General features: G+C 44.9%; 2 protein-coding genes across 11 annotated transcripts in view; both read right to left on the reverse strand.

Annotated features, from left to right (window-relative positions):
- Positions 1-1691: 1691 nt before the first annotated feature.
- Rps17 (ribosomal protein S17) lies at positions 1692-4767 on the reverse strand. The gene is made up of 5 exons (XM_021633043.2): positions 4624-4767; positions 4224-4375; positions 3595-3700; positions 2761-2826; positions 1692-1808 (listed from the first exon to the last, which is right to left on the reverse strand). The coding sequence occupies exons 1-5, from the start codon at positions 4624-4626 to the stop codon at positions 1728-1730; spliced, it is 408 nt and encodes a 135-aa protein (XP_021488718.1). The 5' UTR covers positions 4627-4767; the 3' UTR covers positions 1692-1727.
- A 2741-nt stretch (positions 4768-7508) lies between these two features.
- The window catches only part of Cpeb1 (cytoplasmic polyadenylation element binding protein 1), an 87915-nt gene continuing 70112 nt past the window's right edge, over positions 7509-25311 (reverse strand). For 7 of the 10 annotated variants that reach the window (XM_060367455.1, XM_060367452.1, XM_060367453.1 and 4 more), the window contains 9 exons: positions 20926-21149; positions 19086-19338; positions 16811-16924; positions 16395-16499; positions 15378-15514; positions 12951-13149; positions 11538-11632; positions 10901-10981; positions 7509-8945 (listed from right to left, as the gene is read on the reverse strand). In XM_060367455.1, the coding sequence (XP_060223438.1) occupies positions 8847-8945; positions 10901-10981; positions 11538-11632; positions 12951-13149; positions 15378-15514; positions 16395-16499; positions 16811-16924; positions 19086-19338; positions 20926-21149 (1307 nt within the window). In that variant the 3' untranslated portion in view covers positions 7509-8846. The remainder of the gene's footprint in view (positions 8946-10900; positions 10982-11537; positions 11633-12950; positions 13150-15377; positions 15515-16394; positions 16500-16810; positions 16925-19085; positions 19339-20925; positions 21150-25311) is intronic. The other 3 variants (XM_060367450.1, XM_060367449.1, XM_060367451.1) reach the window with 2 other exon arrangements.

The raw sequence follows: 25311 nt of genomic DNA on the forward strand, positions 1-25311 counted from the left end.
ACTAAAAGGTTGCAGCATTAGGAAAGTTGAGAAACCACTGCTCTAGTCTGTCGTGTTGACGAGCATGCACGATCCATTAGATCTTTAATGCCTGAGACCACACACACATAATACAGAAACCAGCCAGGTGTGGTGGCATATATACACCTTTAACCTCAGCAGTTGGGAGGCAGAGACAGGCGGTGAGCCACCACCTGTCCCAGAAATAAGCATAACAGCATACATAAGGAGCTGAATCAGCAGTTTACCACATGAAGCTACTTGAATGACAGTGACATTTCTTGTTAAAAATCGAGTTGTCTTTTTTTTAAAGATTAATATATGGTTGTTTTGTCTGTCTGTGCACCTTGTTTGTGGCCTGCAGAAGCCATTTACAAGGGTCCCAGATGCCCTAACTTGGAGCTAGATGGTTGTGTGCTGGGCAGGCACTCAGGCAGAGGCAGGGGGATCAGAGTCCAGGTCGGCCAGGCTAGAGAAACCCTGCCTCAAAAACCAGAAAGAATTAACTTCAGGCAGACATGCTCATCCCAACTACTGTTTTCTAGTCTGGTTCTATTACTCTCTAGCTTGAGACTGGGTGTCAAACCAAAAACCCCCACGGCTCCCCAACTCTGTCTCTTTAGTCTTGGATTACAAGTGTCCACAGGCAAGCCTGGGTTTCATGTGTGACCCAGTAGCCCCAGCTCAGTCTTTAGGCTTGAATGGCAAGTATACTGCCCATCAAGCTGGGTAGTGTGGGCAGATGGTGGCCTTGAACTCAGTTCCAACAGTCTCTGCTTCCCCCTAGTGCTAAGTTTAAGACATACCCACCAAAAGCCATCCTTTGCTTACACACAACCAGCTCACCATAGTTCGCCATTGCGAGTGATTTTTTAAACATAAAAATGTTAACAATTGAAGACGGGGTTTTCTTGACAAGAGTTACTTATAATTTTTTAGTAACAAAGCCAATGCTGGAAACACAGAATGAGTTGATTCAGATTCTACAATCGCTGTTAGATATGCTATATATGCTCACCCCAGCATTGCCAAGGAGGATCATCCCGAGTTTCCGTGCACTCTAGAGCCTTCAGCTGCAGTCCATTTCATGTTATAAGTGTTATCCTTGCAAAGCAACCAGGAGCACCCACCTTGAGTTCAATGCAGCAGCCATCTGCTGGACACCTGCAGTAGATCCAATAAGAGCAAAACACCCTCCCCCAACCCTTGCTGGGTCTTGCTAACAGCAAGTAATTTGAGGGCAAAAGCCCTCTTTGCAACAGATGCCCAATGGGATGGGCACAATGTTAATGAGGTACAGGCTAGCCTCAAATACAACACACTTATTACAAAGGGGAAGAGATTCACCTCAATTATTCTAGGCCTCAATGTAAACATTAAAAACCTAACACACTGAAATTGTGTCAAATAGCGCCATCATGTCAAAGTCCCTACCAAAGAACACCCCACAAAAAAATAGGCACTTACCCCAACTTTGCATATCCGAGACTGAAAGCAGCTGACAGCGAAGCAGCTTTCCACCATGTCCTGAGAGCACACTAGGAACTTCCTGGATTTCCCGGACTAGATCTGTACCACACACGAGTAGGCTGTGGGTGTTTAGCACCTGCTGCTCTAGGCAATGGTCAGGACAGCCAGTCCTGAGACCTACTTCAGGCCCCACCCCAACAGCAACAACAACACAGTCAGGCTTGTTTTCAGGTTTATTGAAAATAGACAGAACAGACTTAAACGGCTCCACGTGGTGTTTTGAAATTCATCCCAACTGTAGGCTGAGTGACTTGCAGGTTGGAGAGACTGCCAAAGTCCTGCAAGAAACAGACTGCAGTGAGCGGTACAAGTGCAATCTGTAGTCAGCCCCCGCCAGTGTGGGGTCTGGGGCAGAAAAAGCACCTTCCTGTCCCCGGCTGGGCTCTGGACCAAGTCTACCAAGGAGCTGCTCAACAGAGTGGACTTGAAAGAAACAGCCCTGTTAAAGCGACTATCCAGACCCTAAGCCAACCTGCCAGGCTTCTGCAGCAGGCACTCCCCAGCCCCGATCTGGTCTGTACACCGCCAGACATAACACAATCCACAGCTGCCCTCCAAACCCACCGATCCAACACTCTCTTGGCACTACTTCCTAACTAAAGCCCAAGAGTCTGTGAGCGTGTTCTTACGTAGGCATAGTTGCAGATGCACTACCGGTTACGCCACACATGGTCAGAAGGCCTTAGAGGCGGAGACCCTAAACAACCCCCCAGAGGGAACCAGATGTCCAGCGCACCAAGGAGTGGAGGAAGTTCTGACCAGGCCTGCCCCAAGCACACCCAAGGGCCTACTATGCCCCAGGCCAACTGGTTTCAGGAGAAAGCAAGGCTGTGCTAAGACCAGCAGTTGTTCCTGAGCTGCTGGTTTCACCAAAGCCAGATGTGGGTACGGGGAAGAGTAGGGAAAGTGCTCTTTAATACCTCAAACAGCTCAAAAATACTGACAGCACGCTGGGCTCTGAAGCCCACGTTGCCTTCACATACTTATGAACTGTATTAAGAGCCCTTGACTCTTCTAGAAATGACACAACAGAGCATTTCTGAAGTTAGAATTCACAATGGTCTCCATGGAAAGCAGCTACTAGAGCCAGAACTGAAGGAGGGGAACCACAACTTAGGAGCCAGCCCCAGAATACCGAGAATCTTGGGAGAGCCATTTCAACACCCACAGAACAAGCAGTCACAGACATTTTAAAACCAGCTTTCCTCTGGGAGGTCAGCCAGCACTCACCAGAAGCTTCAGCATTTCCTTGGTGTCAGGATCTACCTCAATAATCTCCTGATCTAGAGCTGAGACCTAGAAAGGAAAGTATCAAGTCCCCAATTATGACGAGCCATCTTCCACCTCTGTTCCCATTCAAGATCAGGCCTCACTAGCTGACCTCAGAGATCTGCCCGGCAACCCTCCCCCACAGTGTGCTGGGATTAAAGATACGTACTACCAAACTTTTAAATCTATGTTATGATGCCACGAAATAAGCAAAGTCTGCAATACAGGACCTAAGACCTGTTTTATTTCATTAGTGACAGGGTTTCTCTACATAAGTCAGGCTGGCCTCAATCGCAAGAGAGCCATATGCCTCTGCCTTCCATGTACTGAGATTAAGTGCACCATTGCACCCAGGACGCTTTACCTAGTCATTTACTTTTGCTGTTTCAGGACAGGTTTTATTTTTTTATTTTGTAGCCCTGGCCCCACTCCAGTGCTACTACTTTATTCTTATGCCAGAATCATCTAGTGGGTAACCAGATAGCCCTAAGGTGGAGGAGGGGGTCACACTTTTATGTCCAAGCAATCCAGTTAACAGAGCCACTCTCACTAGGCTCCCATGTGGAAAAAGGCAAACTGACGTCGATGAGGCAGAAAAGCTAACAAACAGGTAGGCAAACTACAGGCACCTGCAGCTCGTTAAATCCAGCTGGGTTCGTTGGCCCTTGCCTTTAATCCCAGCACTGAAGAGGCTGTAAGTAATCAGCCAAGACTTGAGCTAAGCTCCCACAGCAAATGAGCCCCACCTTACTACCTGAGCAGGAGTTAAGAGGTCCAACGCCCCACAAAGTTTACCTCGGGAACATAGTTATCTCTTCTCTCTCTCTCTTCTTCCTGCAACTTGATAGAGATACCTCTCACAGGACCTCTCTGAATCCGCTTCATCAGATGCGTGACATAGCTACAAGCACACAAGCCAGGAAGACCAGTGACCCCTTCCCGCTGGTACCCAGAACATGTAGACATAAAACTACCTCAGTACGTTAAGGTCGAATTCCCCATCGGAGTCTCTTACACACTTACTTACTTACACACACACACACCACACACACATCTACTCCCTACATCATCCCTAACACTACTTACAGACTATCAACCCTCTTCCAAGCATCACCCTTTAGCACTTGTACCTTGACTGGGCTCAATACCGTCTATTTTTACTGCAACACGGCCACAGTGATAAAGATTAAACGCAGATACGGAGCACTCGGGTTTTGAGGCAGGAACTCTGCCTTCAACTACCGTTAATAACCCATCCTATGAACTAGGGTCATCTCGGCAAAAACTACTATGAAAACACCCCCCCCCCCCCCCAGCTCTTCTCCGGTGCACTTTGGAAACATCGAGCCAAGGAAGCGGCCAAGGCAGGCTCCTCCGACCGGGACCGCTGCCCCAGGCAGCCTGCGAGGCCTGCACTCACTCACCCGGCTATCTTGTTGCGGAGTTTCTTGCTGGGGATAATGGCGATCTCCTCGCACACGCGCTTGTTGGTGTGGAAGTCATTACCCAGGCGCGTGTAGTACTTCTCGATGATGACCCGGGCCGCCTTCTTCACAGTCTTGGTGCGAACGCGGCCCTGAAGGTGGAGAGGGCAAAGTCACCAGCGAGCTCGTGCCTCCTGCGGCGGAAGCAGGCGCCGTCCGCCCCGGCGAGCGCGGGGCTCGAGGAAGGGCCGGAGCGCGCAGAACCTCCGGCGGACGCACGCCAGGCCGACCGATGCGGCGCCGGCCCGGCCGACAGCCGCCCGCTGCAAGCTGCGGGCGGCGACAAGCGAAGGATGGGCACGGATTGAAAAGGACAGAGGCTTCGGAGCCAAACACCTACCATGTTGGCGGGTCTCGGCAAAAGAGGAAACAGGAAGCACAAGAGAGGCCTATAAAGCGCAGGCCAGAGAGCCGCTTCCTCCCGGCTGGGACTGCGCGCAGCAAGCCAGAGCACCCCAGCGGCCCCTGGCGGCCTGGAGGAGCAGTGTCTGGCGCTGGGGCGGGGCAAAGGCCTGCGCGTGCGCCGTCTAGCTTCCCTCGCCAAACACTTCTGCTTGGTAGGCTTCTCAGCACATTCAAGGCGATTTCACCTAGGAGGGGCTTTGAGGCCTTCAGATAGGGCAAACGGGAAGCCCGCGCTATGGAAGATGTAGTAGTAGAGGGAGTCATTCCCCGACCTCCACCCCACTCGTGGCTCAGGTCAGAGCTTTGTAGGGGCTGGCGTAATTGGAGAGACTCCTCAGTTCCCGGTGTTGAGGCAAACATCACCTAACCATTGGGGCTTTTCTTCACCTTCCAGTACAGCGTTCTCTAACGTCATGTGACCTTTCTATCTTCTCAACCAGGGATGAGCTAAACAGGGAGAGCTAACCTTCAGTGCTCAACACAGCGGCTGGCTCATGGAAAGCTCTCAAACATATAAATTAAGATCTCTGGTTGCTACCACTGCTCTCTCCCAACCAGTGAAGACACTACCTCCAACCTTCAGCTTCTTGCAGATGTCTGCCATACCCAGGTCCAAAGCAGGCTTAGGCCACAGGCCAGTACGCTCATCAGCCTAGGAAAGGCTGTTCCCGGGCATGGGGTTCTGGGATCAAGCCTAAATTAAGGAGATTGTGCCAGCAACAGTGGATGTATCAAGGGGCCGAGGCTGTTCCTCACCTTTTAACTCATCTACGTCACTCTGCTCAGACTTTGAACTGAAAGCCCTTACTCTGCAAGTAGCTCAATGGAGGGAGGAAGAGAAGTCATTAACTATGGAAGAGGAAGACTACTGAAGAGATCAGACCTTCAAGTATGCCCTGGGGGTTACAAAAGCTGACTTTTACCAGAGAATCTCCAATGAAGTGGCTACAGGCTCCAGATTCGGCCTTCCAGGCCTGCCGGAAGGAAACTCTTGATCCCGACTAGTAGTGAGTTTTTACAACTTACAGGAGGGACACTTTAGCACCTAGGAGTCCCTCCACCTCAGACCAGAGTTTCCCAAAGAATCAGTTCAGCAGCCTAGCTCAAAACTTCTCTGAAAAACATCAGATCTGTCATAAAGCCTTGGAGCCTGTGACAAAAACTCTAGTGTAAAAGGGTGGTCAAGAAAACCAAGTGAATCAGATCCCAGCAGCTGCTGCAGGGCTCAGTTCTTCTGTAGTTCTTTTACCTCCAGAAACATGGCTTCTGGTGTGGCCATCTCTGATGCTGTCATGAAAGTTTGCAAGTCCTCAATGCTGGCAATGCAAGAAGGCAGTGCTCTCTTCAACATCCTGGAGAAGGGCAAGTAGATCATAGTAGATGTGGGGCCTACTGCAGACAACCCCTACACCACTTTGGTCAAGATGCTACTAACAAGGACGCAACTATGCTCTCTATGATGCAAGAAACCAAGGAGGAGCAAGGAGGACCTGGTGTTCATCTTCTGAGCCCCAGAGAGTGTACCCCTTAAGAACAAAATGATCTATGCCAGCTCCAAGGATGCCATCAAGAAGAAGGTGACAGGAACCAAGCATGAATTACAATCCAACTGCTACAAGGAAGTCAAGGACCACTGCACCCTGGCAGAAAAGCTAGGTGGCAGCACAGTCATCTCCCTGGAAAGCAAGCCTCTGTGAGCTGCCTCCAGGCCCCTGCCTGGACCATTTGGCAGCCCCAGACCTGCTCTTGGATGTTGCAGGCTGCCCCTTTCCTGCCAGACCTGAGGAGCTGGAGGATCCTAGCAGGGGAAGGGCAATCCCTTTACCCCAGTTGCCAAATGTCCCTCCCACTCCCTGACCTGTCCTCTCCATCCCTGACGGTTCTGGCCTTCCCAAACTGCTTTGATCTGATTCCTCTTGGGTTGAAGTAAATCAATCCCATCCCAGGCACCCAATTTGGGAGGAGCCTGTATTTTTTTTAATGACAACATCCCTCCCCATCCCATGCTGCCAACTTCTAACCACAATTAGTGACTCTGTACTTGTCTGTTTAGTTCTATGTGTAAATGAAATGTGGAAATGACCTTCCCTGCACCAACTGGTTGTTTCCCCTTTCCTTTGATCTTGTCCACTTGTGGAAGCAGGAGCAGTAAGGGACCTTCAATTAAAAATAATAATTAAAAATGATAATAGGCTAACAAGAGAAAGAAAGAAAAGAAAAGAAAGGAAGGAAAGAGGAAGGAAGGAAGGAAGGAAGGAAGGAAGGAAGGAAGGAAGGAAGGAAGGAAGGAAGGAAGGGAGAGAAAGAGAGAAATCAAAAATACTAGCACTTGGGATGCCTGTCTCACAGGCAGATTTTCTGAGTTTGAGACCAGGCTGGTTTATATACGGAGTTCCAGAACAGGGGCACAAGGGACAAACCTGAATCAGAAAAAGCCAAGTAGCACCCACTCAGAAAGAAATTATGTCAGTTCAAGTGAGTCCAAGATGCCAGGGCTCACAGGGAAGCAGGTGGGTCCTGACACCTTGGCAGTTATGCCTCTGGCATTCTAGGGGCTGCATCTGGAGGCTTTGAAGAGCCAAGCAAATGAAATGTATAGGTTTCTTATTTTGATTTTAACCACCCAGCCACTGGAGAGATATCTCCAGAATGGCTGACCAGAATATAACAAGTCCTGCGTAGGAGCAGGTCTCCACATGCACACACCAACCCTTTGGGCTGAAATCCCATTACAGAGAATCCAAGCACAGAGGGCTTGTTTCTGGAATCTTCTTACCTGCTTGCTACCACAAACCCGGGACACAAAGACAAAACCGTAACTTTGCTGCAACGTGTTTATTATGTGCCAAAAAAAGTACACCACAGCTTACTCCACACACCTGTAGGAGAGTGCAGTCTTGCCTGCATATACAACAATGAGGTAGAGACTTCACACACAGCTTCACAAAACCCACAGAGTAGCTGGGATATGCAACAATGCAACATCAGCTCAGCAGGAGGGAGGAGGGGGTTATGACACTGGTTCTTTGGCACACAGCTTCCCTAAGAGGGGCAAGTAGTAATTAAATTAAAAAGAAAAAGAAGAGTCAAGTTTTCAAATTCCAGTAGCATTCTTGTCAACTGTAACTGTTGATTCGTACACTCTTCAAATAAAAGACGTAAGAAGGGTACTTGCCCCTCTAAGAGAAAGGGCTCCTGTGAGCCTTCACCTGCCCCCACCAAAAAGCAGCCCTTTTTTTTTTTATAATTTTTAAGCTCAGTTACAAAAGAAAAAGTCCTGTGACTGTGATTAAAAACTCCTATCAACCCTCCCCCCACGTAAGTGCAACGTAAGAAGGCGCGACAAACCATTTTAAACTATATACAGCAGCTGCTCAGACGTAATTTTTTTCCTCCGGTCCAGTTTTAAATAAAATAATTTTTCTCTTGGTTACAAATGCTTTGATTTGCAACTGTGACCAGCAGTCCCCCAGACACAAATTTGCTATAATGTTAAAAGCTGCCAGGAAAAAAAAAATCTATTGTTCCAAACGACTTAAAAACTGTTTTAAGGAGTGTAAAAAGGAACCAGTAAAAACCCTCGAGCGTAAACTATGAAATATGATTTGGTTTAAATGAAGAGCAAAGTCTCCTTGTTTGTTTACAGTAAAAAACACCAGCTGAACACTCAGTTTATGCCGTTCAGGTGGGGATTAAATAAATGGAAAGGCACTGTATGGCAACTGCAAGAATGAACCAATGAGTCCTGCGCATCACCACCGTCAGTATTGCAAGGAATGTAAAAAGCATTTTAATAAATAAACCTAAAGGTACACATCTGTGCCAATACCTTCTGGACACATAGTTTGTTGTTGTTGTTTTCTTTTCGTTTGCAAAATCAGGAATTAGAATCTGGGAAAACTACAGTTGCTTGAGGGTGAGCCTGAGGGTCCTTGCTCTGGCACACCCCCCCTGAAAACAAAACCTGACAAAACTCATTGTGCATTAATTAGTGCAGAAACAAAGACATATTTAGCAAGTACAAAGGTGACTAAAATTTTCCCTTGTCTGCAGAAAGCTAGCTCCTTTGGCGCCAGTGCAGGGTACAGGCTGCTACCTGACTTGCCAGCCTTGGGCGCCATAGACCACTGGGCAAGGCCAGCTTCTCTAGCTGGAATCTCAGTTCTTCTGGTTCCTCATTAGGGGGCTGTGGTGGCGCAGGCCTTCCATGCTGTGTCGCCAGTGCCAGCAGCTTCGGCAAAAGTACTTGAAGCAGACCTAGGTTAGGGGAACAAAAAGAGAACAATGTGTTAGCAACAGGTGTAAAGGTTCCATTTTAAGAGGAAATGAAAGCCCCTTTGGTTTCCGTGGAGCTAAAAGAGATGCTTCCTGTTAGCCTGCTCACCCCAACAGAGCTTTGACTGACCAAAGCAAATAAATGCAGCCCTGTTTTTACAGGTTCCTTAGGCAAACACGGTAGACTCCATGATTTCCCATCCTCCTCATCTGCAGAGCAGCTGAATCTCATGGCTGCCAACATGAGAGCATGTTTGAAGAGCTGGCTACAGATTCAAGTACTGGGAGACACGCCTTTGTCCCTCAGTGAGAAGTAACTGAATTTGCTACCTGGGTAACCCCAAGCAAGTCTTAACCTCCGAGCAAGAATGTGAAGTTGAAGCCAGACATGGTGGTGCATGCCTTTAATCCCAGCACTCAGGGAGGCAGGGGCAGGTGGATCTCCGAGTCTGAGACCAGCCTGGTCTACAAAGCAAGCCAAGTACAGCCAGCGCTGTTATACAAAGAAACTGTCTTGAAAAACAATAAAAAAACAAAAAAGATTGTGAGGTTGAAGAGTCACTGTGAAAGACACCAATCTATAAAAGCTGATTTAGAAAGACTGTTTTCGGGCTTTACCTTACTAACCAAACTTAGCTGTGAGCTTACTTGGGAACCTCTGTCTAACTGTCTACCAACAACCTCCATGCAAATAAACATCACATTAAGTCTAAGCATGGACGGATTGCTCGAGCCTGGAATGTTCCGAAACCTCTCACAGAAAGTTGAAAATGTATTTCAGTGACTGTGTCTACACAAGATCAACCCAGTGAACAACCAGATCGACAAAGTGAAATTCTGTCTCAAAAAATTAAACCAACAATAACAGCAATAAAATAAAACAAAAAGATGAAGTTGGGAGGGAGTCAGGGAATGGAAAGGAGTTAGAAATAGGGTTGAATATGATCAATATATATTGTGTGCATATATGAAGTTCTAAAAGAATACAAATACAAATTTTTAGTGTAATGTATGTGTGTGTTCAAGGTGGTTGCTAGGTGGTGGTGGCTTGCCTTTAATCCCAGGCACTTGGGAAGCAGAGGCAAGCTCAGTTTGAGGCCAGCCTGGTCTACAAAGCAAGTTCCAGTAGAGCCAAGGCTACACAGCAAACCTTGTCTCCAAAACCCCCAAAACAACCAAGCAAACCAAACCAAATGAAATAAATATCAAAATAGTCTAGAAGTTCAGCAATAAAGTAGGAAAGAGTCAATCCCGGTAAGGTGTGTCTAACCTTCTGGCACGGCAGCACAATGCTACCATCCATATGGTTCACATTGGAGAACAATGTAATCCAGAACAAAATCAACCAACATGCCACAAGGTTGGGGGGAGAGACACCTCCAAAAATCCCAGTTTTAATTAAGCTTACATTTTTGGGTTGGGCAGCATTCACAGCAATCCTGGGGCTAACAAGCTGGACATGCTTGTTGAACTTAGAAAACAGCTCAGTAGTAGGTACCCCACTACCCAATGTCTACAATACCACCCACTATCTGGTATGGTAATACACGCCAGCAATAGCAGTTGTTTTGGGAGGAGCAGCGGGCTAAGAGGTGTGCTGCAAGTTCAAGGTCAACTTGGTTACATGAGTCCTAGGCCAGCCACGAATAAACAGTAAGACCATTTCCAAAACAAAATGAAACAAACAGCACTTACTATCACCAATGCCATATTATACAGCAGCAGCCCAGGAAGGGAAACGCCAAAAATCCAACAAGCACTCCCTACACACCTAGAGGTGTATATCAATCTATCTACAAGGCACCCTCTTGACTACTGTCTCTATGCTCTCAGACATCACAAGATAACTCAGAACTAATTAATTCTCAATATCATAAATATGCCTTTAACACATTTTTAAGTTGTGGTAGGGACCTCATAGTGCCAAGGGGACTCACCTGATCTCGGCAGAAGAAAGGACCAGGCTGTGAACTGCAGATAAGACACAGAGAATCTTCTAGATAGGGGTCAATCTGAACCTGAGGAACAGAAAAAGAGGAAGGTAAAATGACTCTTGAGGGTCAGATGAACTGTAGGAGTGTACTACTGAGCACCCAGAATGTAGCATGTCTGTTATAAAGGAGGCTAGACAGAATTTTAGGCCAGGGCCTAACACAGATCCTAGATTATGGGCTCATATTGTACAGACAGAGCTGGTTGCTTCTAGAATTTGGACAACCACAGACCTTACTGCATGCTGCTCTTCTAAGAAAAATGAGCCCTGGCCATCTATCAATCAGTAGCAGGTAAGTATTCAGTGGACTCAGGTAAGAGAATTGATAAAGAAAGTCAAGCCACTTAGCATTTTCAGACAAATACCAAATGAGGGCACTTCTCCCCACCCACCTGCCCGCCCACACTCGGGCTGCTAACAGTCTGAATCCCTTCCTTCTAAGTCCCCAAAGACGAAACCCAACCTCAATTCCTCAATTATGTTAATTCTGCAGTTGGGCTCACTGCCCCTATCTTGGAACTATGCTGTTTTGTAACTGATCCAAGTCTCTCTCAAAGTAAGGACACAAACCAGACACTTACCTTCTTGGTAAACTTGGTGGTTTTGATCTCCACAAAAGCAGCACTGACTGCTTTCAGGTAACTACGTTGGTTATTGAAAGTCACACGACCAGACCCTAGGAAAACCGGGTACAAGCTTATACCTTCTGTTCAAATTCTCTTCAATACCAAAGAAACCTTGTTTCTACACAAGTGCCATCTAATTTAGTGGCTGTCACAGCAAAATTGAAAACAGTGTAATTTTAATAATATATTTTACCTATGTGTTCAAATTATTTTAACACACAGGAAAGCTGCATTTTCAAATACTCAATAGCCACCTTTTGTTGGTGGCTATTACATTGGACAGTATGGTCCTACAACATGTTGGTATAAACCGTTCAGTAAAGAGGGAAAGGTAGGGGTTTCCTATAGTGCAGGTGGATGCACAGAGAAGAGAAAAGGGTTCAGGTGGAAACCAAGCTGCAGAATAAACTGTATTCTAATGGGCAAAAGTAGCAATCAAACCTTGCCTGGCCCAAAAGTACCTTAAAGAGCTACGAACTAGCAGGAGAACCAGAAGAATCCCCTGTCCTGCCAAGTGCTGCCCCCGCCCTACAGCCTCTCAAGTCCTAGTTCTCCATCTGCAGCACAGCACTGACAAGTACACAGAGCTCCTCCCTGACCAGATTCAGTGTGGGTGGGTAGATCAGGCATCTGGGAAGGTGGATTAAGTATACATGCCTTGATCAGAGTGTTCAGGTCTGTTCCACTTCCAAACCTAATCACTGGGGTCACTGTACCATGTCTGGAACTAATCTTTCTCAGAAAGGCTTATCAAACTCAGTGGTCAGGGCATAGACCTTCAGATAGGTACCATTTTTTGAGTTAGCCAGAAAGCACCTTTGTCCTGACCTTGTCTCCGACTCTAAACAGCATCAAAGATGTAAAACCAAACAAATTTTCTTTCCTTCCCCTTCTTCCCACTTCCCTTCATTCCTGAGAAGGTCTCAAATGTAGTCTGGACTAGCCTGGGACTTGCTATGTAGACCAGGCTAGCTTCGAACTCAAGAGATTCGCCTGCCTCTGCTTCCCAAGTGCTGGCACTACAGGCATGTGCCACAATGCCTGGCAAGAACTTTTAATGAAGAAAATTGTGCAAGTTCTCAGCTCCCTACAGTTTGTTCCAAACTAGTTTGGCTGTGTTTTCTTTGAATTTCTAGCAAACTTCTCATTTTCACCAATAGTGTCATAGATCCTACAATCACCCTTTTCCCCAGTGTGGGAAATAGGAGCAGAAGCAGGATGCAGATGGGCCAGTATTGGTAACTTCTGGAGGAAAAGATGATCTGCAAACCTGGGTCAGGTCTCTCTCCACTCCCAAGGGAGAAGTATTACAATCTTAATCTACTCCCAGGGGCACCAAGCCTTCCCACACAGAAGTAGGACACTCACCAATGGGGTACTTGTGCTTATCGGTGTCAATCCCAGCATACACCACTCCACCAAATAGGTCATTCAAGATGGCAGCCAGAGCCTCAGCATTGAGCATCCCGTGCAAGGCACCAACAAACACCGTCCTGCTGGGATCCAGCCTCTGAGATGGGCTCCAGACAAAGTTGCTGTCAGCCAAGACCCAAGGGATTACCTGGACCTGAAAACCCCCCGCAAGGTTTATCAGCTGGCAGCTTCAGAGATTGAGCTTCCTATATGGTAGGGCACATACAGCTGGATACTACAGCTGCAGCTGCTGAGGCCATGCAGGGGTGAAAGGACACTATTGCCCATCTGAGGCACAGAGCTGTTACACAACACAACTAAAGTTGCATTTCCTTTGCTCATAATGGGGAAAAGCAAATACAACAGAATTTGCCTATTCTGCAGAGTAAGCAAGAAGTAACAAACTGACAGGCCCAGGATCTTATAACTCCAACTAAGGGCCACAGGAACTAACAGAGCATAAATTCTCAAGAAAGAAAACAGGGGTCCTTGTGACAGGAGAACTCAGAACATGAAAGCTAGAAGCATGAGAGAGAAGGATGGAAACGGTTCTGATGTAAGTGAGACGGTTATTGGTCTAAACTGGTAGAAGGTCTTGTGCCAACAACAGTGAGAACATTTTTTTCTTCCTCTCTTTTTTTCTGTGTCTTTGTGTGTCTGTCTTTCCTTGTGTATGTGTGTGTGTCTATCTGTGTGTGTATGTGAGTATGTGTCTTTCTGTGTGGCATATGTGTGTTTGCAAGGCCATACACAAAGATCTGAGGTGTTAAAACAAAACAAAACAAAACAAAAACCTCAGTAACACTGAGACAAGTGTTGACATCCTCTGTCCTGTGGTTCTCTGACCCCAGAATCAAGCCTAGTATAGCAGGCAGAGTGATTTACAATGAAGTAGGATTACAGATGCCAGGAAATATTTTTGGAAAATCAGTCTGTGAAGATCTTCTTTAAATGTTTTTAAGTAGGAAGAGAACTGAGGCAAACAGCAAGAGGTAAAAACAATTCAAAAAAAGACCTGAACAAGGCTGGTGGCAATGGTCATGGGTCACAAGTAAAAATGTTCTTCAAGGGAAGTTACAGAGGTCAGACTTCTTAAGTGGTCAAGCACGGAAGAACCAGGCAGGACCTCGACTTTCAAGGGCCTGAGGGCTGGAGAGCCTGGCAGAAGGGGAAGCTAACAGCCATACAAATTTGTAAAAAAAATAAAAAGTAAAAAAAGTAAACAAAAAAGACTACTTTGCACATGGGACAATCTACAGCTACAGGATTTATCAATAAATATAGAGTCTAGATAGGACAGGAGGTTAGACCCAAGCAAATCTGGGTTTAAAAATAATACTCATAAAATGAATAAATTATCTGAGATAAAAAGATGCCAGAAGGGAGTTCGATATTATATTGCTGTTGGACAACAGCTGAGACACGCAAAGAAACAGTCACAGAAGTGAGAGAACTGGGTCAACCTGCAGCTGGGCATCAGAGACTCAACCTCTGCTCGGTGATAAGGAGGGGGTGGGAGATGGCAGTTATCAGCCGCATGAGGCAGACCAGCTGTCCTACAGCAATGCCATTCTCATGAGTGAAAGCAGGGGACAAAGAAGGGAAGAGTACATGACTTAATCTAAGATACAATGAGCTCCTGCTGCTGTCTGAGTGCCAGACAAGTGAGGAGAAGGCAAGGGAACCTGGGTCACTGTGGTAGCCAGAGACTGTACAGAGGAACTTCTACAAAGCAAAGAACCAGATTAGTTAAATGGATTATTTTAAAGTGATGTGAGCATCCTAATCCGCATTTCCCCCTTTAAGATATAGATTAAAAAAAAAAAAAGACTTTAACAGTTGATTTAAGTTCACAGTAAACTACCCAGAAGATCAGACATTTCCTACATACTCCCTGTGACACACACGTGTGTCCTCAGAAATACCATTTGTTCAGCCAACAACCCCACACCGACAATTATCTTCACCTCAAGACCACAGTTTATACTAGATTTTCTTCATGTTTGCTGTACATTACTGCTGGAGGAAATGTGTGCTGACTTTTATGACACTGCAATAGTAGCTGAGTGTCATCTCAGAGCACTCCCCGCCCCCAAATCCCTTTTGCTTTGCCTAGTCATGTCTCCCTCCCCTGGAAAGCACTGATCTTTTTAATTAGAGGTATTTTTAGCTTCCTGTCTTACAGATGAGCAATAAAAATTTACAATAGTTTTATGTCACAAAAGTAATGTTCTTTGGAATCAGTCTAATAGAAACACCCTAAACTGATTCCTGAACTCTACAACAAGTGGTTGGCAAAACTCTATCCAGCAGCACCAATTTGAGGAGACTGATTAAAAGAGCAACAGAAAGTAACTAATATAGGACACCACGCTAACTCACCTCTTTGCAGCGCATCCTTCGGCTGGACATCTTGAAATAATATTCACTCAGGCCATCTGGGCTCAATGGATCATGAGAACAAGCCTGAAGCAAGGCCCGCACAGACTTCTCTAGTTCAAACACCAAATACACATACCCTACACTCAACGAAAGAAAAGGGTGCCTTAATTATCTCTTAGCTGGGGTGGCTTTGAGCGGGGGGTTTCTTCTAAGGGAGAAAGCCTCAAGACATTTTTTGCAGGGTAGGCGCTGGGCTGAACCTGTATGCTTGTGCATGCTAGGCAAGAACTCCATCATTGAACTGACTCCCTTACCCCAAAGTACATCTACTCCTGAAAAGGTTTGTCAGATCACTTACAATGCCTTATGCCATGCTAGGGGAGATTGATGTGCATCATATTTCACTAAAAGAAGGAACTATCAGGCTGGGACAGAAGACCCCAACCCCTACCACATAGCTTTCTACCCCCAAACACAGAGCATGCTCAGGTCAGCAGAGCCAGCAAGAATAGCAGGTGTGGTCACTTTGCCAGGGGATGCAGGTTTGCTTTAAAAGCCTCATTAAACCATTGGTTAAAGTTCAATGAAGATGGAGCTGAGTGAAAATAGCACCTGCTCCTTTCTCCACAACAGGATCTCATTTTAGACCAGTGAGGCATCAGATACTCAGTCCTCATTCCTGCCAACTCCATAGGGAATCTCAGAACTGGGACAGACAACAACCTCTGAGGCAGCAAAGGCAGGCAAAGGAACACTCTTGAAGTGAACACCTTATTCAAGAGGGAAGGCACTGATGGGGTTTAGGTTTGAAGGGAGGTGCTCAGGCAGGGGTCTGATAGGAAATCCACACAGCACTGAAGTTTGGACAGATGGACAAAGAAGTGTGCGAAATAGAAGAGGGCATGCTGACTTTACCCTGGAGTGCCTACATGATCAGCATGCGTCTGTGACAGCCCAGCACCACGTGGTGCAGAACATGTAAGGGAGGGAAAAAAATTCCTACCATGTCTTTATTACCTTTAGGCATATTACCTTTGGGAGGACACCGGGGGTGCTTGCCATCCTTACCAGGCCACTCCACACTCAGAGAGCCAAAAACACGGAAGGTGTTAACCAATCCAGCTGCACAGATGGGGAAGAACAACAGAAACCGAGACACAGTCTACTCAGGAAAGACAAACACAGGATCACCAGTACTCCTCCCAAGGTTCACTGCTCCTGAAAAACAACTCAGAACTGACTTCTGGTCTCATGCGTAAGCAGACATACAGCAGCAGCTACAAAAGCTTGTGAAGTACACTCTCCCCTCAGCTCTTTCTGTAACACCTTGTGCTGAGGCAGAGGTTCAGGCCCTCAACTGGAGCCTAGGGTTCACACTCCTGAAAGATATGCCCCACCTTCAACTCTTGTAAGAGATCTCAGAGGCAGCTCACCTTCTGTAATGTCCCAAGGAACGCCTCCTAGGAACACCTTGCATGAGTAGATGGGGTTCTTATAGTTCCGGGGAGGAAGCTGGCCACTCCAGGTACAGGTAGCTTCATTTACAGCTTTGGCAGGAGACAAAGAAAAAAACAAGGGTTCAGATAATCAACAAAGTCACTATCCTGTTCTTAAACAGATATGCTGGGGAGATAAAGCATTCACAATTCCAACCTGGCTACCTGGAAGACGACTATCCATGATTATTCTAAAAGACAGAACACTTTATGTCTCCTCAAATATTTAAGGTAAGGTAAGTTTGATAATCCTACCTCATCGGCTGTGCCTCCAATAAAATTTAAAGGAATAACATATATAAAGGGAAAAAATATCACAACTCAAGCTATTTCGACTATATAACTGATTAACTATCATCAGAGCAATTTTATCTTGCTATTGTTTACCGCACTAAGTAGAGATTGATAAACAATTTTATATTCAATGCCCTACAAGTTTCTGACCCCAGTAGACTTTCTCCCTGATTTAAAGAAACACTCTACCCTGTCTTATCTCTGAATTCAACCACAGAAGTCAGGACACTGTCAACAGAAAACACAACTCAAAAGACTAAGAACATCACCGTGCTACATAACCCCACTCACAAGCACCCAAGCAGGCACCGAGTTTCCCTACTGCCCACACTGTATGATGACAGACTTCTGCCCAAACCCTCAGCTTCCTACTTATGTCAAAGCCAAAATTGTCAAGAGGCCCTCTCTGCTGTGTACACTTGAAACGTTCGTTCTTCAAACTGGCTTGTCCTGCTAATTTCCAGAGGTCTGTTCTGGTGGTCAGTTCAAGCTTTTCACATTGGAAGGTGACCTGGGTGAGGACTGGTTACTCAACACTTTACTCTTTCTTTCAGCGCTGAGGAAGACATTCAAGGAGATGAGACATTATTCCATCCTGGATACTAAGCCATTCCCTAACATGCACAGGGCTAATACACTGCTGTGGTAAGAAACTGAGCCCTGCTGGCAGTACTTCACATGAAAACACACAGCCTCCAGAAAGCATCCCAGACAACAGGCATGTTAATAAGCACAAACATGGGCTATCAGAATCACTAGCTAAACAGGGTATTTGCACTGTTAGAAGAGAATGAGATGGGGATGAGTTCTATGCCAACACATGCAACAGAGAAATAATGTTTATTCAGCCAGGTCCCAAACTGAAGAACCATGACTTGGGGGAAAAGCAATTGAGACATTAGTAGTTAATGACATAAGTAACTCATTTTCTTCCAAGCTCAGGTGTAATGTGAAAAACAGATTTAATGTATTCCTAAGATTATGCCCCTGGACATGGTGGCACATACCTCTAAATCACATCACTCAGGAGGCAGAGGCAGGTGAACTTAGAGGCAAGATCTTTAAGGTCAGGGCCAGCCTGGTCTACAGTGAGGTCCAGAACAGCCAGGGCTATGTAGAAAGACCCTGTCCCAAAAGCCAGAAAGAAAAAAGACAAGACTATTAAAACAATTTTTAAGATTTGTTTTTATTTTATGTATATAGGTGTCTTGCCTGCACAAATGTCTGTGCACTGTGTGCACACCTAGAGGCCAAAATAGGATTTGGATTCCTTGGAACTGCAGCTACAGATAGTCATAAGGTGCCATACATGTGGTAGGAACTGGACGCAGGTCCTCTGGAAGAACAGCCAGTGTTCTTAACCACTGAGCAATCTCTCTAGCTTGCACATAAGATTATTTAAATGACAAAAACTAAAGGACTTCAAAGAGATGAGAGTACCTGATGACATCATATTTATCTATGTAATATAGATACAGATACATATCTTAAGAGGTTAACTGGACTGCCTATCCTGAATATACCAATCAGAAAATCTCAGGACAGAAAGCCAGAAAATGACTGAATTAGAAATAGGGAAGGCAGACCAAATTGTAGGCATCCTTTTCAATATTTTGTCTTTTTCATGGCAAAAGGGCGGGCAGTGCACAGCCAATTTTCACAGAAGCCCACACAGTAAGTGATGGTGCCAGCCATCTTCTGCTGTGGCACAGCCTATGTGCTGGGCTATCAGCCTCTTTCAACTCAGTCTCAAGGTTGTTCCTTATTCTACAGAACACATGGTTCTCTCTGACCTGGAACTTTACCATATTATCAAATCCTGTTCCAGAAGAGTTCACCATTGTGTGAACAAAGGTCAGTCCTGTTTTCAGAAAGAGCTCTCAGGCCTCACACATAGCCAAAGCCAGACCACACTCACCTGCAGCCTGCCGGTGTAGCCTAGCCTCTCTCTCTATGCTGAAAGGGTCTTTAGGAGCTCCGAGAAGGTCCCAGGATGGCCATACAGAAGCTCCTGGCCATCTCTTTGAAGCGCTGGTTGGAGAGGGAGTAACTGCAGCAAGAGCAGCTTGTTCTTGTTCCATTCGGGACCCAACTCCCATCTTTAGAGGGTCTCTGGGGCCATTTCCCGTCATAGAAAGGAAGGGCAGAGGAGGGGAAATGCGAAGGCTTGACTAGAGGAGGAAAAAGGAAGACACAAGTTTTAAAAGACAGTTTTGTTAAAAAGTAATAATCACATAGCAGAAATATGAAAAGTAGCTAGCATAACATTTGTAATTTGATATTATCTCCTTTCAGTCTGTCTTCCTATTCCATTTTAATATTAGTTATAGATTATAATATAATTAAAATAAATTCTGTCTCTCTACAGATTTTTTTTGCCAAAGTTTTAAATAGCAATTTTAATAAATTTATCACATTTTATTCAGGAGAGCAGCTATGTCCTACTGATCCAGTTCCCTATTGCTCAACAACTTTTTCTCCTAACACTCTATGTTCTTTTAGAAATGTATTTGAACATGCTACACTATATAATTGTATTCAAGCTTGAAATTCTAAATGTCAAAATAATGTATTATTAAAATTTGTTGATAGAATATTTTCTGTAAATATAAAAACTGTTTCATTTCCTCTTTTGTGTTAGCTTTGTCTCCTTCCAAATTAATCTTTAGGTAGGCTATCTGAGAACGCTGTATTTGTCAGGCATGAGGTAAATTCCCAAGATCAGTTCTATCTAAGTAATGAAACAGAACAAATTCCTTGTGAACCCATCTTAAAGGGTATAACCTCAAGTCCAGAGAAGTAAAGGACCTGATTGTAGCGGTCATTCTAGAAACTAGTCTGGACAGTTAAATGAGTGGGCAACAAGAATACTAATGCCAGCTTTCACTGTCCAGGACAGGTAGAAAAATAAGATACGGTGGGTTTAAAAAGCCATGTATGGGTAACCACAAAGATGAGAAGATGAGAAATGAGCCCTCCTATTCATGGAGCATTTGGCTCAGGACATTTGATAACTGAAAACAAGGCTGAGAGGGCACCTTCAACTGTACCTTGTTCCAGGGAATTGCCTCACTCCCCTTCAAGACCCCCATGCAATTAATTCTACTATCTAACTGCACTGTCTGTGCTGACCCATATATACTATTTATACCGTCCTCCCCACCCAGCCCAGCCCATTTCCTAACTCTAATTAACATGGAGACTGTACATGTCACACTTGGCTATAGGTAAGGAACATGGGATATATAAAATTCATGATAGTTTCAGACTGTGAGCTGGCTGGGTCGGTGCAAAGTACAAAAGATGGAGTCAAATCTGGATTAAAATTATAGTGTTAATAATTAATTATGACTTATTAAGGTCATTTATTAAAACACCACTATGAACTTTGGGACATTAAACACAGAAGTAATAAATACTATTGTCTCAAGGCTAAAAAGAAACCGTCCACGTACTTCAGGAAACACAGCACTGACAAGATGCTCATACTTACTCTGAAATCAACTGCTCTCTCAGAGCTCTTGCAGTAACAGGTAAAAGTAAAGTGTATTGCTCACAGACGTTCAAAGTGTCCTTGAGTTTGCTAAGAATGAACAGTTATATAGAGGTGCCTGATGATCTCCCCTCTTGCCTGCATCCTAGTGGGCAGGCAACCATTTCATGCTCTAAGACAGATACTGCAACATCTTTCCCCTAGGACACACAGACAACTCCACCTCCACACTGCCCCTGCCCCCACCCCCAAGCATATTACATACAATCAAATCTGAAAGATGGTCTGATCCAGAGCTGAAGCCACTTGTGTCTGAGTCAGAGGGGCTGCTAGAACGGGAGTCCAAGATGGGCCGGGTGTCCAGGCGAGATCCTCTAGCTGAGGGTGCTGGGAACTTGTCCAAGTCAGACCCAATGGGATCCAGAGACAGGAAGCTCAAGGGGGGTTTTCCTAGAACATTTCCCAGCGGATTTTGGAGCATGCTTAATACTAGGACGAAAAAAAAAAAAGAAAGAAAGAAAAGGAAAGGAATGCTTATGACCTCTTAATTTTGTTTCCACACAAGAGCCCTTCTCTTCTTTTTTCCCATAGATCCTCGAGGCAGGATCAACCACTGAGAGCATTTCAGAAACACAGAACATAATGTATAGATAACTGATGGCTTGGGAGATCTGGCCACCCATCCCTCATTGGAAGTTACAGAATGAATGAATACCACAGCCTCTGCAACAAAACTGTACTCTGCTACCAGGCTTAAGGAGTGGTGCCATCATATGAGACTTTGTCATTGGGACCCTGGTTACAGCTGCTATTAATGTCCAATACACCTGCAGTACAATTAGGAAGTTAAAACCATACTCCTTTATTGGCGTTCAGTGTGTTTATTAGATTCCCACTTTTCTAGTGATATTTTGCTAAAACACAGAATTACATGTAACATACCACACACTAATATACAGCATAAATGTGTCTTATCTGATAAGTTCTCTTCTGCAAACGTCTAGCATGTACAAGTGTTCTATGCAGCCTCAAATTTCAAATATGTAGAACAGAAGCAAAACGATCTCATAAACTTCAGTATCTGAGGAAACAAACCTGGTATGAAACCTCTTTCAGATGGTTGTAACTCCTGGAGGCTTCTTTGAGCCTCCCCTTTCTTCTCTAGCATCCTGAGCAAAGTATCAATTATTTTATAACACTGCTAGCCAGGTTCAATAATGAGACAGCAGATGAGAAGTGCTCAGCAAAAATACCCAACACACAATAAACAAATATCTAACATTAAAAGGAACAAAGGACGGATACGGCTATAACCTCAGCCACTTGAGAGGCTAAGACGAGAGGATTTTGAGGACAGCATGGGATACTGTCTCAAAAAAAGAAAAAGAGGAAGGAAGAAAGGAAGGAGAAAAAAAGAAAGTAGTGAGGACTCAAGCGAAATACATCCTTTATCTACAAGGACAAAGAATAAAAAGGCTTCACTATGAAGTGTGGACACATTAATGTTAAGATAGAAGCTTTGACATTTTATTCATCTGAAGAATAAAGAAAACATCTGTCTTAGTCCATGATGACAGAGCAGAGGTAGCAGGCAGCTACAGCAGTGCCAAAGAGCTCAAATAACAAGCCAGCGATAGAGAACTAAGTGGAATGAGTCTTTGAAACCTCAAAGCCCACCCGCAAGTGACACGTCCTCCAGCATGGTCATGCCTCCTAATCCTTCCCAAGCAACCAAGCAAACCAAGTATTCAAATACCAGAGGTTTAAGGGGCTATCTCATTTAAACATCTGCACCATCTATCTCTCCAGATGAACACAAATAACCCAATTGCTCAATAAATAGTAAGCCTAACTGCCCCCACTTCAACGCCGATTAGCAATTAGGTGAAACACAGGCCATAAAGAATTGTTTTCTTCCCAGACCTCCCAAGTGTAGAAATAAATTTGATTCCAAGTCTGGAATCAAAGTCAAGGCATCACTTGGGGTGCCAGACAATGGCCATTCATGACAGATCACGATATAACATACGTTAAAGATTCAAAACAGCTGTTACCATGAGATTAGGCCAGTCCATTATCCCTAAGCATATAACCTTTTTTCTAGATAAAGACACAGTATGTGTGCGTATTCTTAGCCTTTTATTTCCTAAACGCAAGAAGTTTTCATCCAGCTTTATTCTGTAGTGGGAAAAGTGTTGAAATTTTAAAATGCCATTCCCATCAGCCATGACAAGTTTAGTCCCTTCACGTCTTAACCAACACCAGGTACAATCAGTCTTTTATTACTGCTGTTGTCACTGTTATTGGTAGTGTATGTGTAACGTACATATGAGTACACATACATACAAGACCTCCAACAACTCTGTGGAGTTGGTTCTCTCCTTCCACTTTTATGTGGGTTCTGGGGATCAATTTTGGGCCACCAGGCTTCAGTGGCAAGTGCTTTTACCCACTGAGGTATCTCACCAGTCTGTGGTCAGTCTTTTTAATTTTAGGATGGGCACCATCTACAGGGTTCAGAAGTCAAACATATCCACAAAGGAGTTAGTTTATTATTTTGCTCTTCAAGGAAACATTCTTTTACCCCAAGCCTCTCAAAGTGGTTTTCAAGTACTGGCACTTAACTGCATGCTGAAACTAAATGTCTCCAAATGCTTAGGTTCTGACATTCATCACAAACAATCCTTCATAACCTTCTCAACTAATCCTTGTTTTATCAAACCCCTGTCTGAAATAACCGAAATAATTCAAGCTCCTGAGTTCATGCTTCAAAAAGGCAGGAGGTGAGTAGATTTTAGCTTCATCTCTGGTGTTGCAACGCCTTGCAAAATAGTACAGTTACACTTACAGATCATTATGGTCACCAAATGCCCTAGAGCAGTGGTTTTAACTGCCCTAATACTGTATGTAACCCTTTAATACTGTTCCTCATGATGTAGTGACCCCCAATCATACAATTATTTTGTTGATACTTCGTAAGTTAATTTTGCTATTTTAAGAACGTAAATATCCATTGTTTTCCATTGGTCTTAAGCAACCCCTCTGAAAGGGTCATTCAACCCCCTAAGGGGTTGCCACCCACAAGTTGAGAACCACTGCCCTAGAGGGGCCCTTCCTTCTCCACATTTTACAAAAACAAGTTTAGGGTTGTCAACAATGAGGTGACAATCAAATAATCAAAGAGGGGCTGGAGAGATGACTCAGCAGTTAAAAGCACTGGCTTTTCTGGGAGAGAGGACCCAGGCTTACTTTCCAAAATCCATATGGTGGCTTACAACCATCTACAACTCTATTTCCAGAAAATCTGATGCATTCTTCTCATCTCTGTGGATACCAGTCATGCATGTAATGCATACTTTCATGCAGGAAAAATACTCAACACACATAAAATATAACAAATCTTAAAAATAGAAAAACCTAACAGAGCCAACTAGGATGATAAAAACTTCTGGTTCTGTCTGGAGGCTAACTAAAAAGTCACGGAAGAGCTGGTCTGAGGAGCTACTGAGGGTGGCATAGGAAGAGCGGAGGACATCCAGGAGTACCTAGCACCCAGCTGAGAGACAGAACACTTAAGCTGAACTTAGAGCATGCTCTCCAGCAGAAGTGAGGAACCTGGATGGATACTAGACCCACAGCGGGCTAGACCACTTTCCTATGTAGCATGAAATAATATTTGATGGTGACTGCAAGAAAGGAGTTAAGGAGCTGGTTAAGTGCTACTACAAGTTAAAGACAGAAGCATGACCAAAGGGCTCAGGAGCAGATGAATAGAGAGTCAGCTATTTCCATGGGCTGACAGTTCTAAGTAATGAAGAAGGCAAGAACATGAATTCTTAAAAGTTCTGAAGATGAGGTCTAAGATATGGAACTGTAAGTGGCTAACTTAGAATGCATTCAGTCTAAATACTGGATAGATTTAACCAAATGGATATTTGAGAGATCCATGGTTGATAGCTCGACCTGGGTTTAAACAAACTCCAGGTAGTGGTCATGTCCACCTTTAATCCCAGCACTCAGGAGGCAACGGCAGAGGGATCTCCAAGTTTGAGGCCAGCCTCATCTACAAAGTGAGTTCCAGAACAGTGAGGACTACACAGAGAAACTCTGAGGAAGGATGGGAGGAAGGACAGGAGAGAGGCAGGGAGGAAGGGAGGGAAACAGGGAAGGAAGAAAGAGAAAGAAAAAGAGAGGAAGACATCGAAAAAATCTGAGAAGGGATAGTACTTGTAAGCAGAAGAGGGAAAAAAGGCGTAACGCTAAGTAGATGCCGCTGAGAGAATGAACAGGCTCCACCTGCACACAGTACCTTAGAAGTGTCAGATCCACCCTTACTGGGGAGATTTATGTGCAGCTGAGAGAGGACTGCCATTTTCTTCAGCAATGGAACCACTGGTAAATTAAGGTGCACATAGCCTGTAAACTATCCATCCTTATGAAACCCATCAAGATCCCTAAAGGCTAAGAAGGTCATCAGATAACATCTAAGGTCTATAGCAGAGAATTCCTAGATTTGCGATAATCTCTCTACCTGGCATTTCAATCATGTATGTTTGTTTGTTTGTTGGTTTGTTTGTTTGTTGAGACAGCGTCTCACTGCGTAGCACTGGCTGGCCTGGAACTGTCTACATACACTAGGCTGGCCTCAAAC

This window comes from Meriones unguiculatus, chromosome 14 (assembly GCF_030254825.1).
Source record: "Meriones unguiculatus strain TT.TT164.6M chromosome 14, Bangor_MerUng_6.1, whole genome shotgun sequence".
Classification (NCBI taxonomy): Eukaryota; Metazoa; Chordata; class Mammalia; order Rodentia; family Muridae; genus Meriones; species Meriones unguiculatus.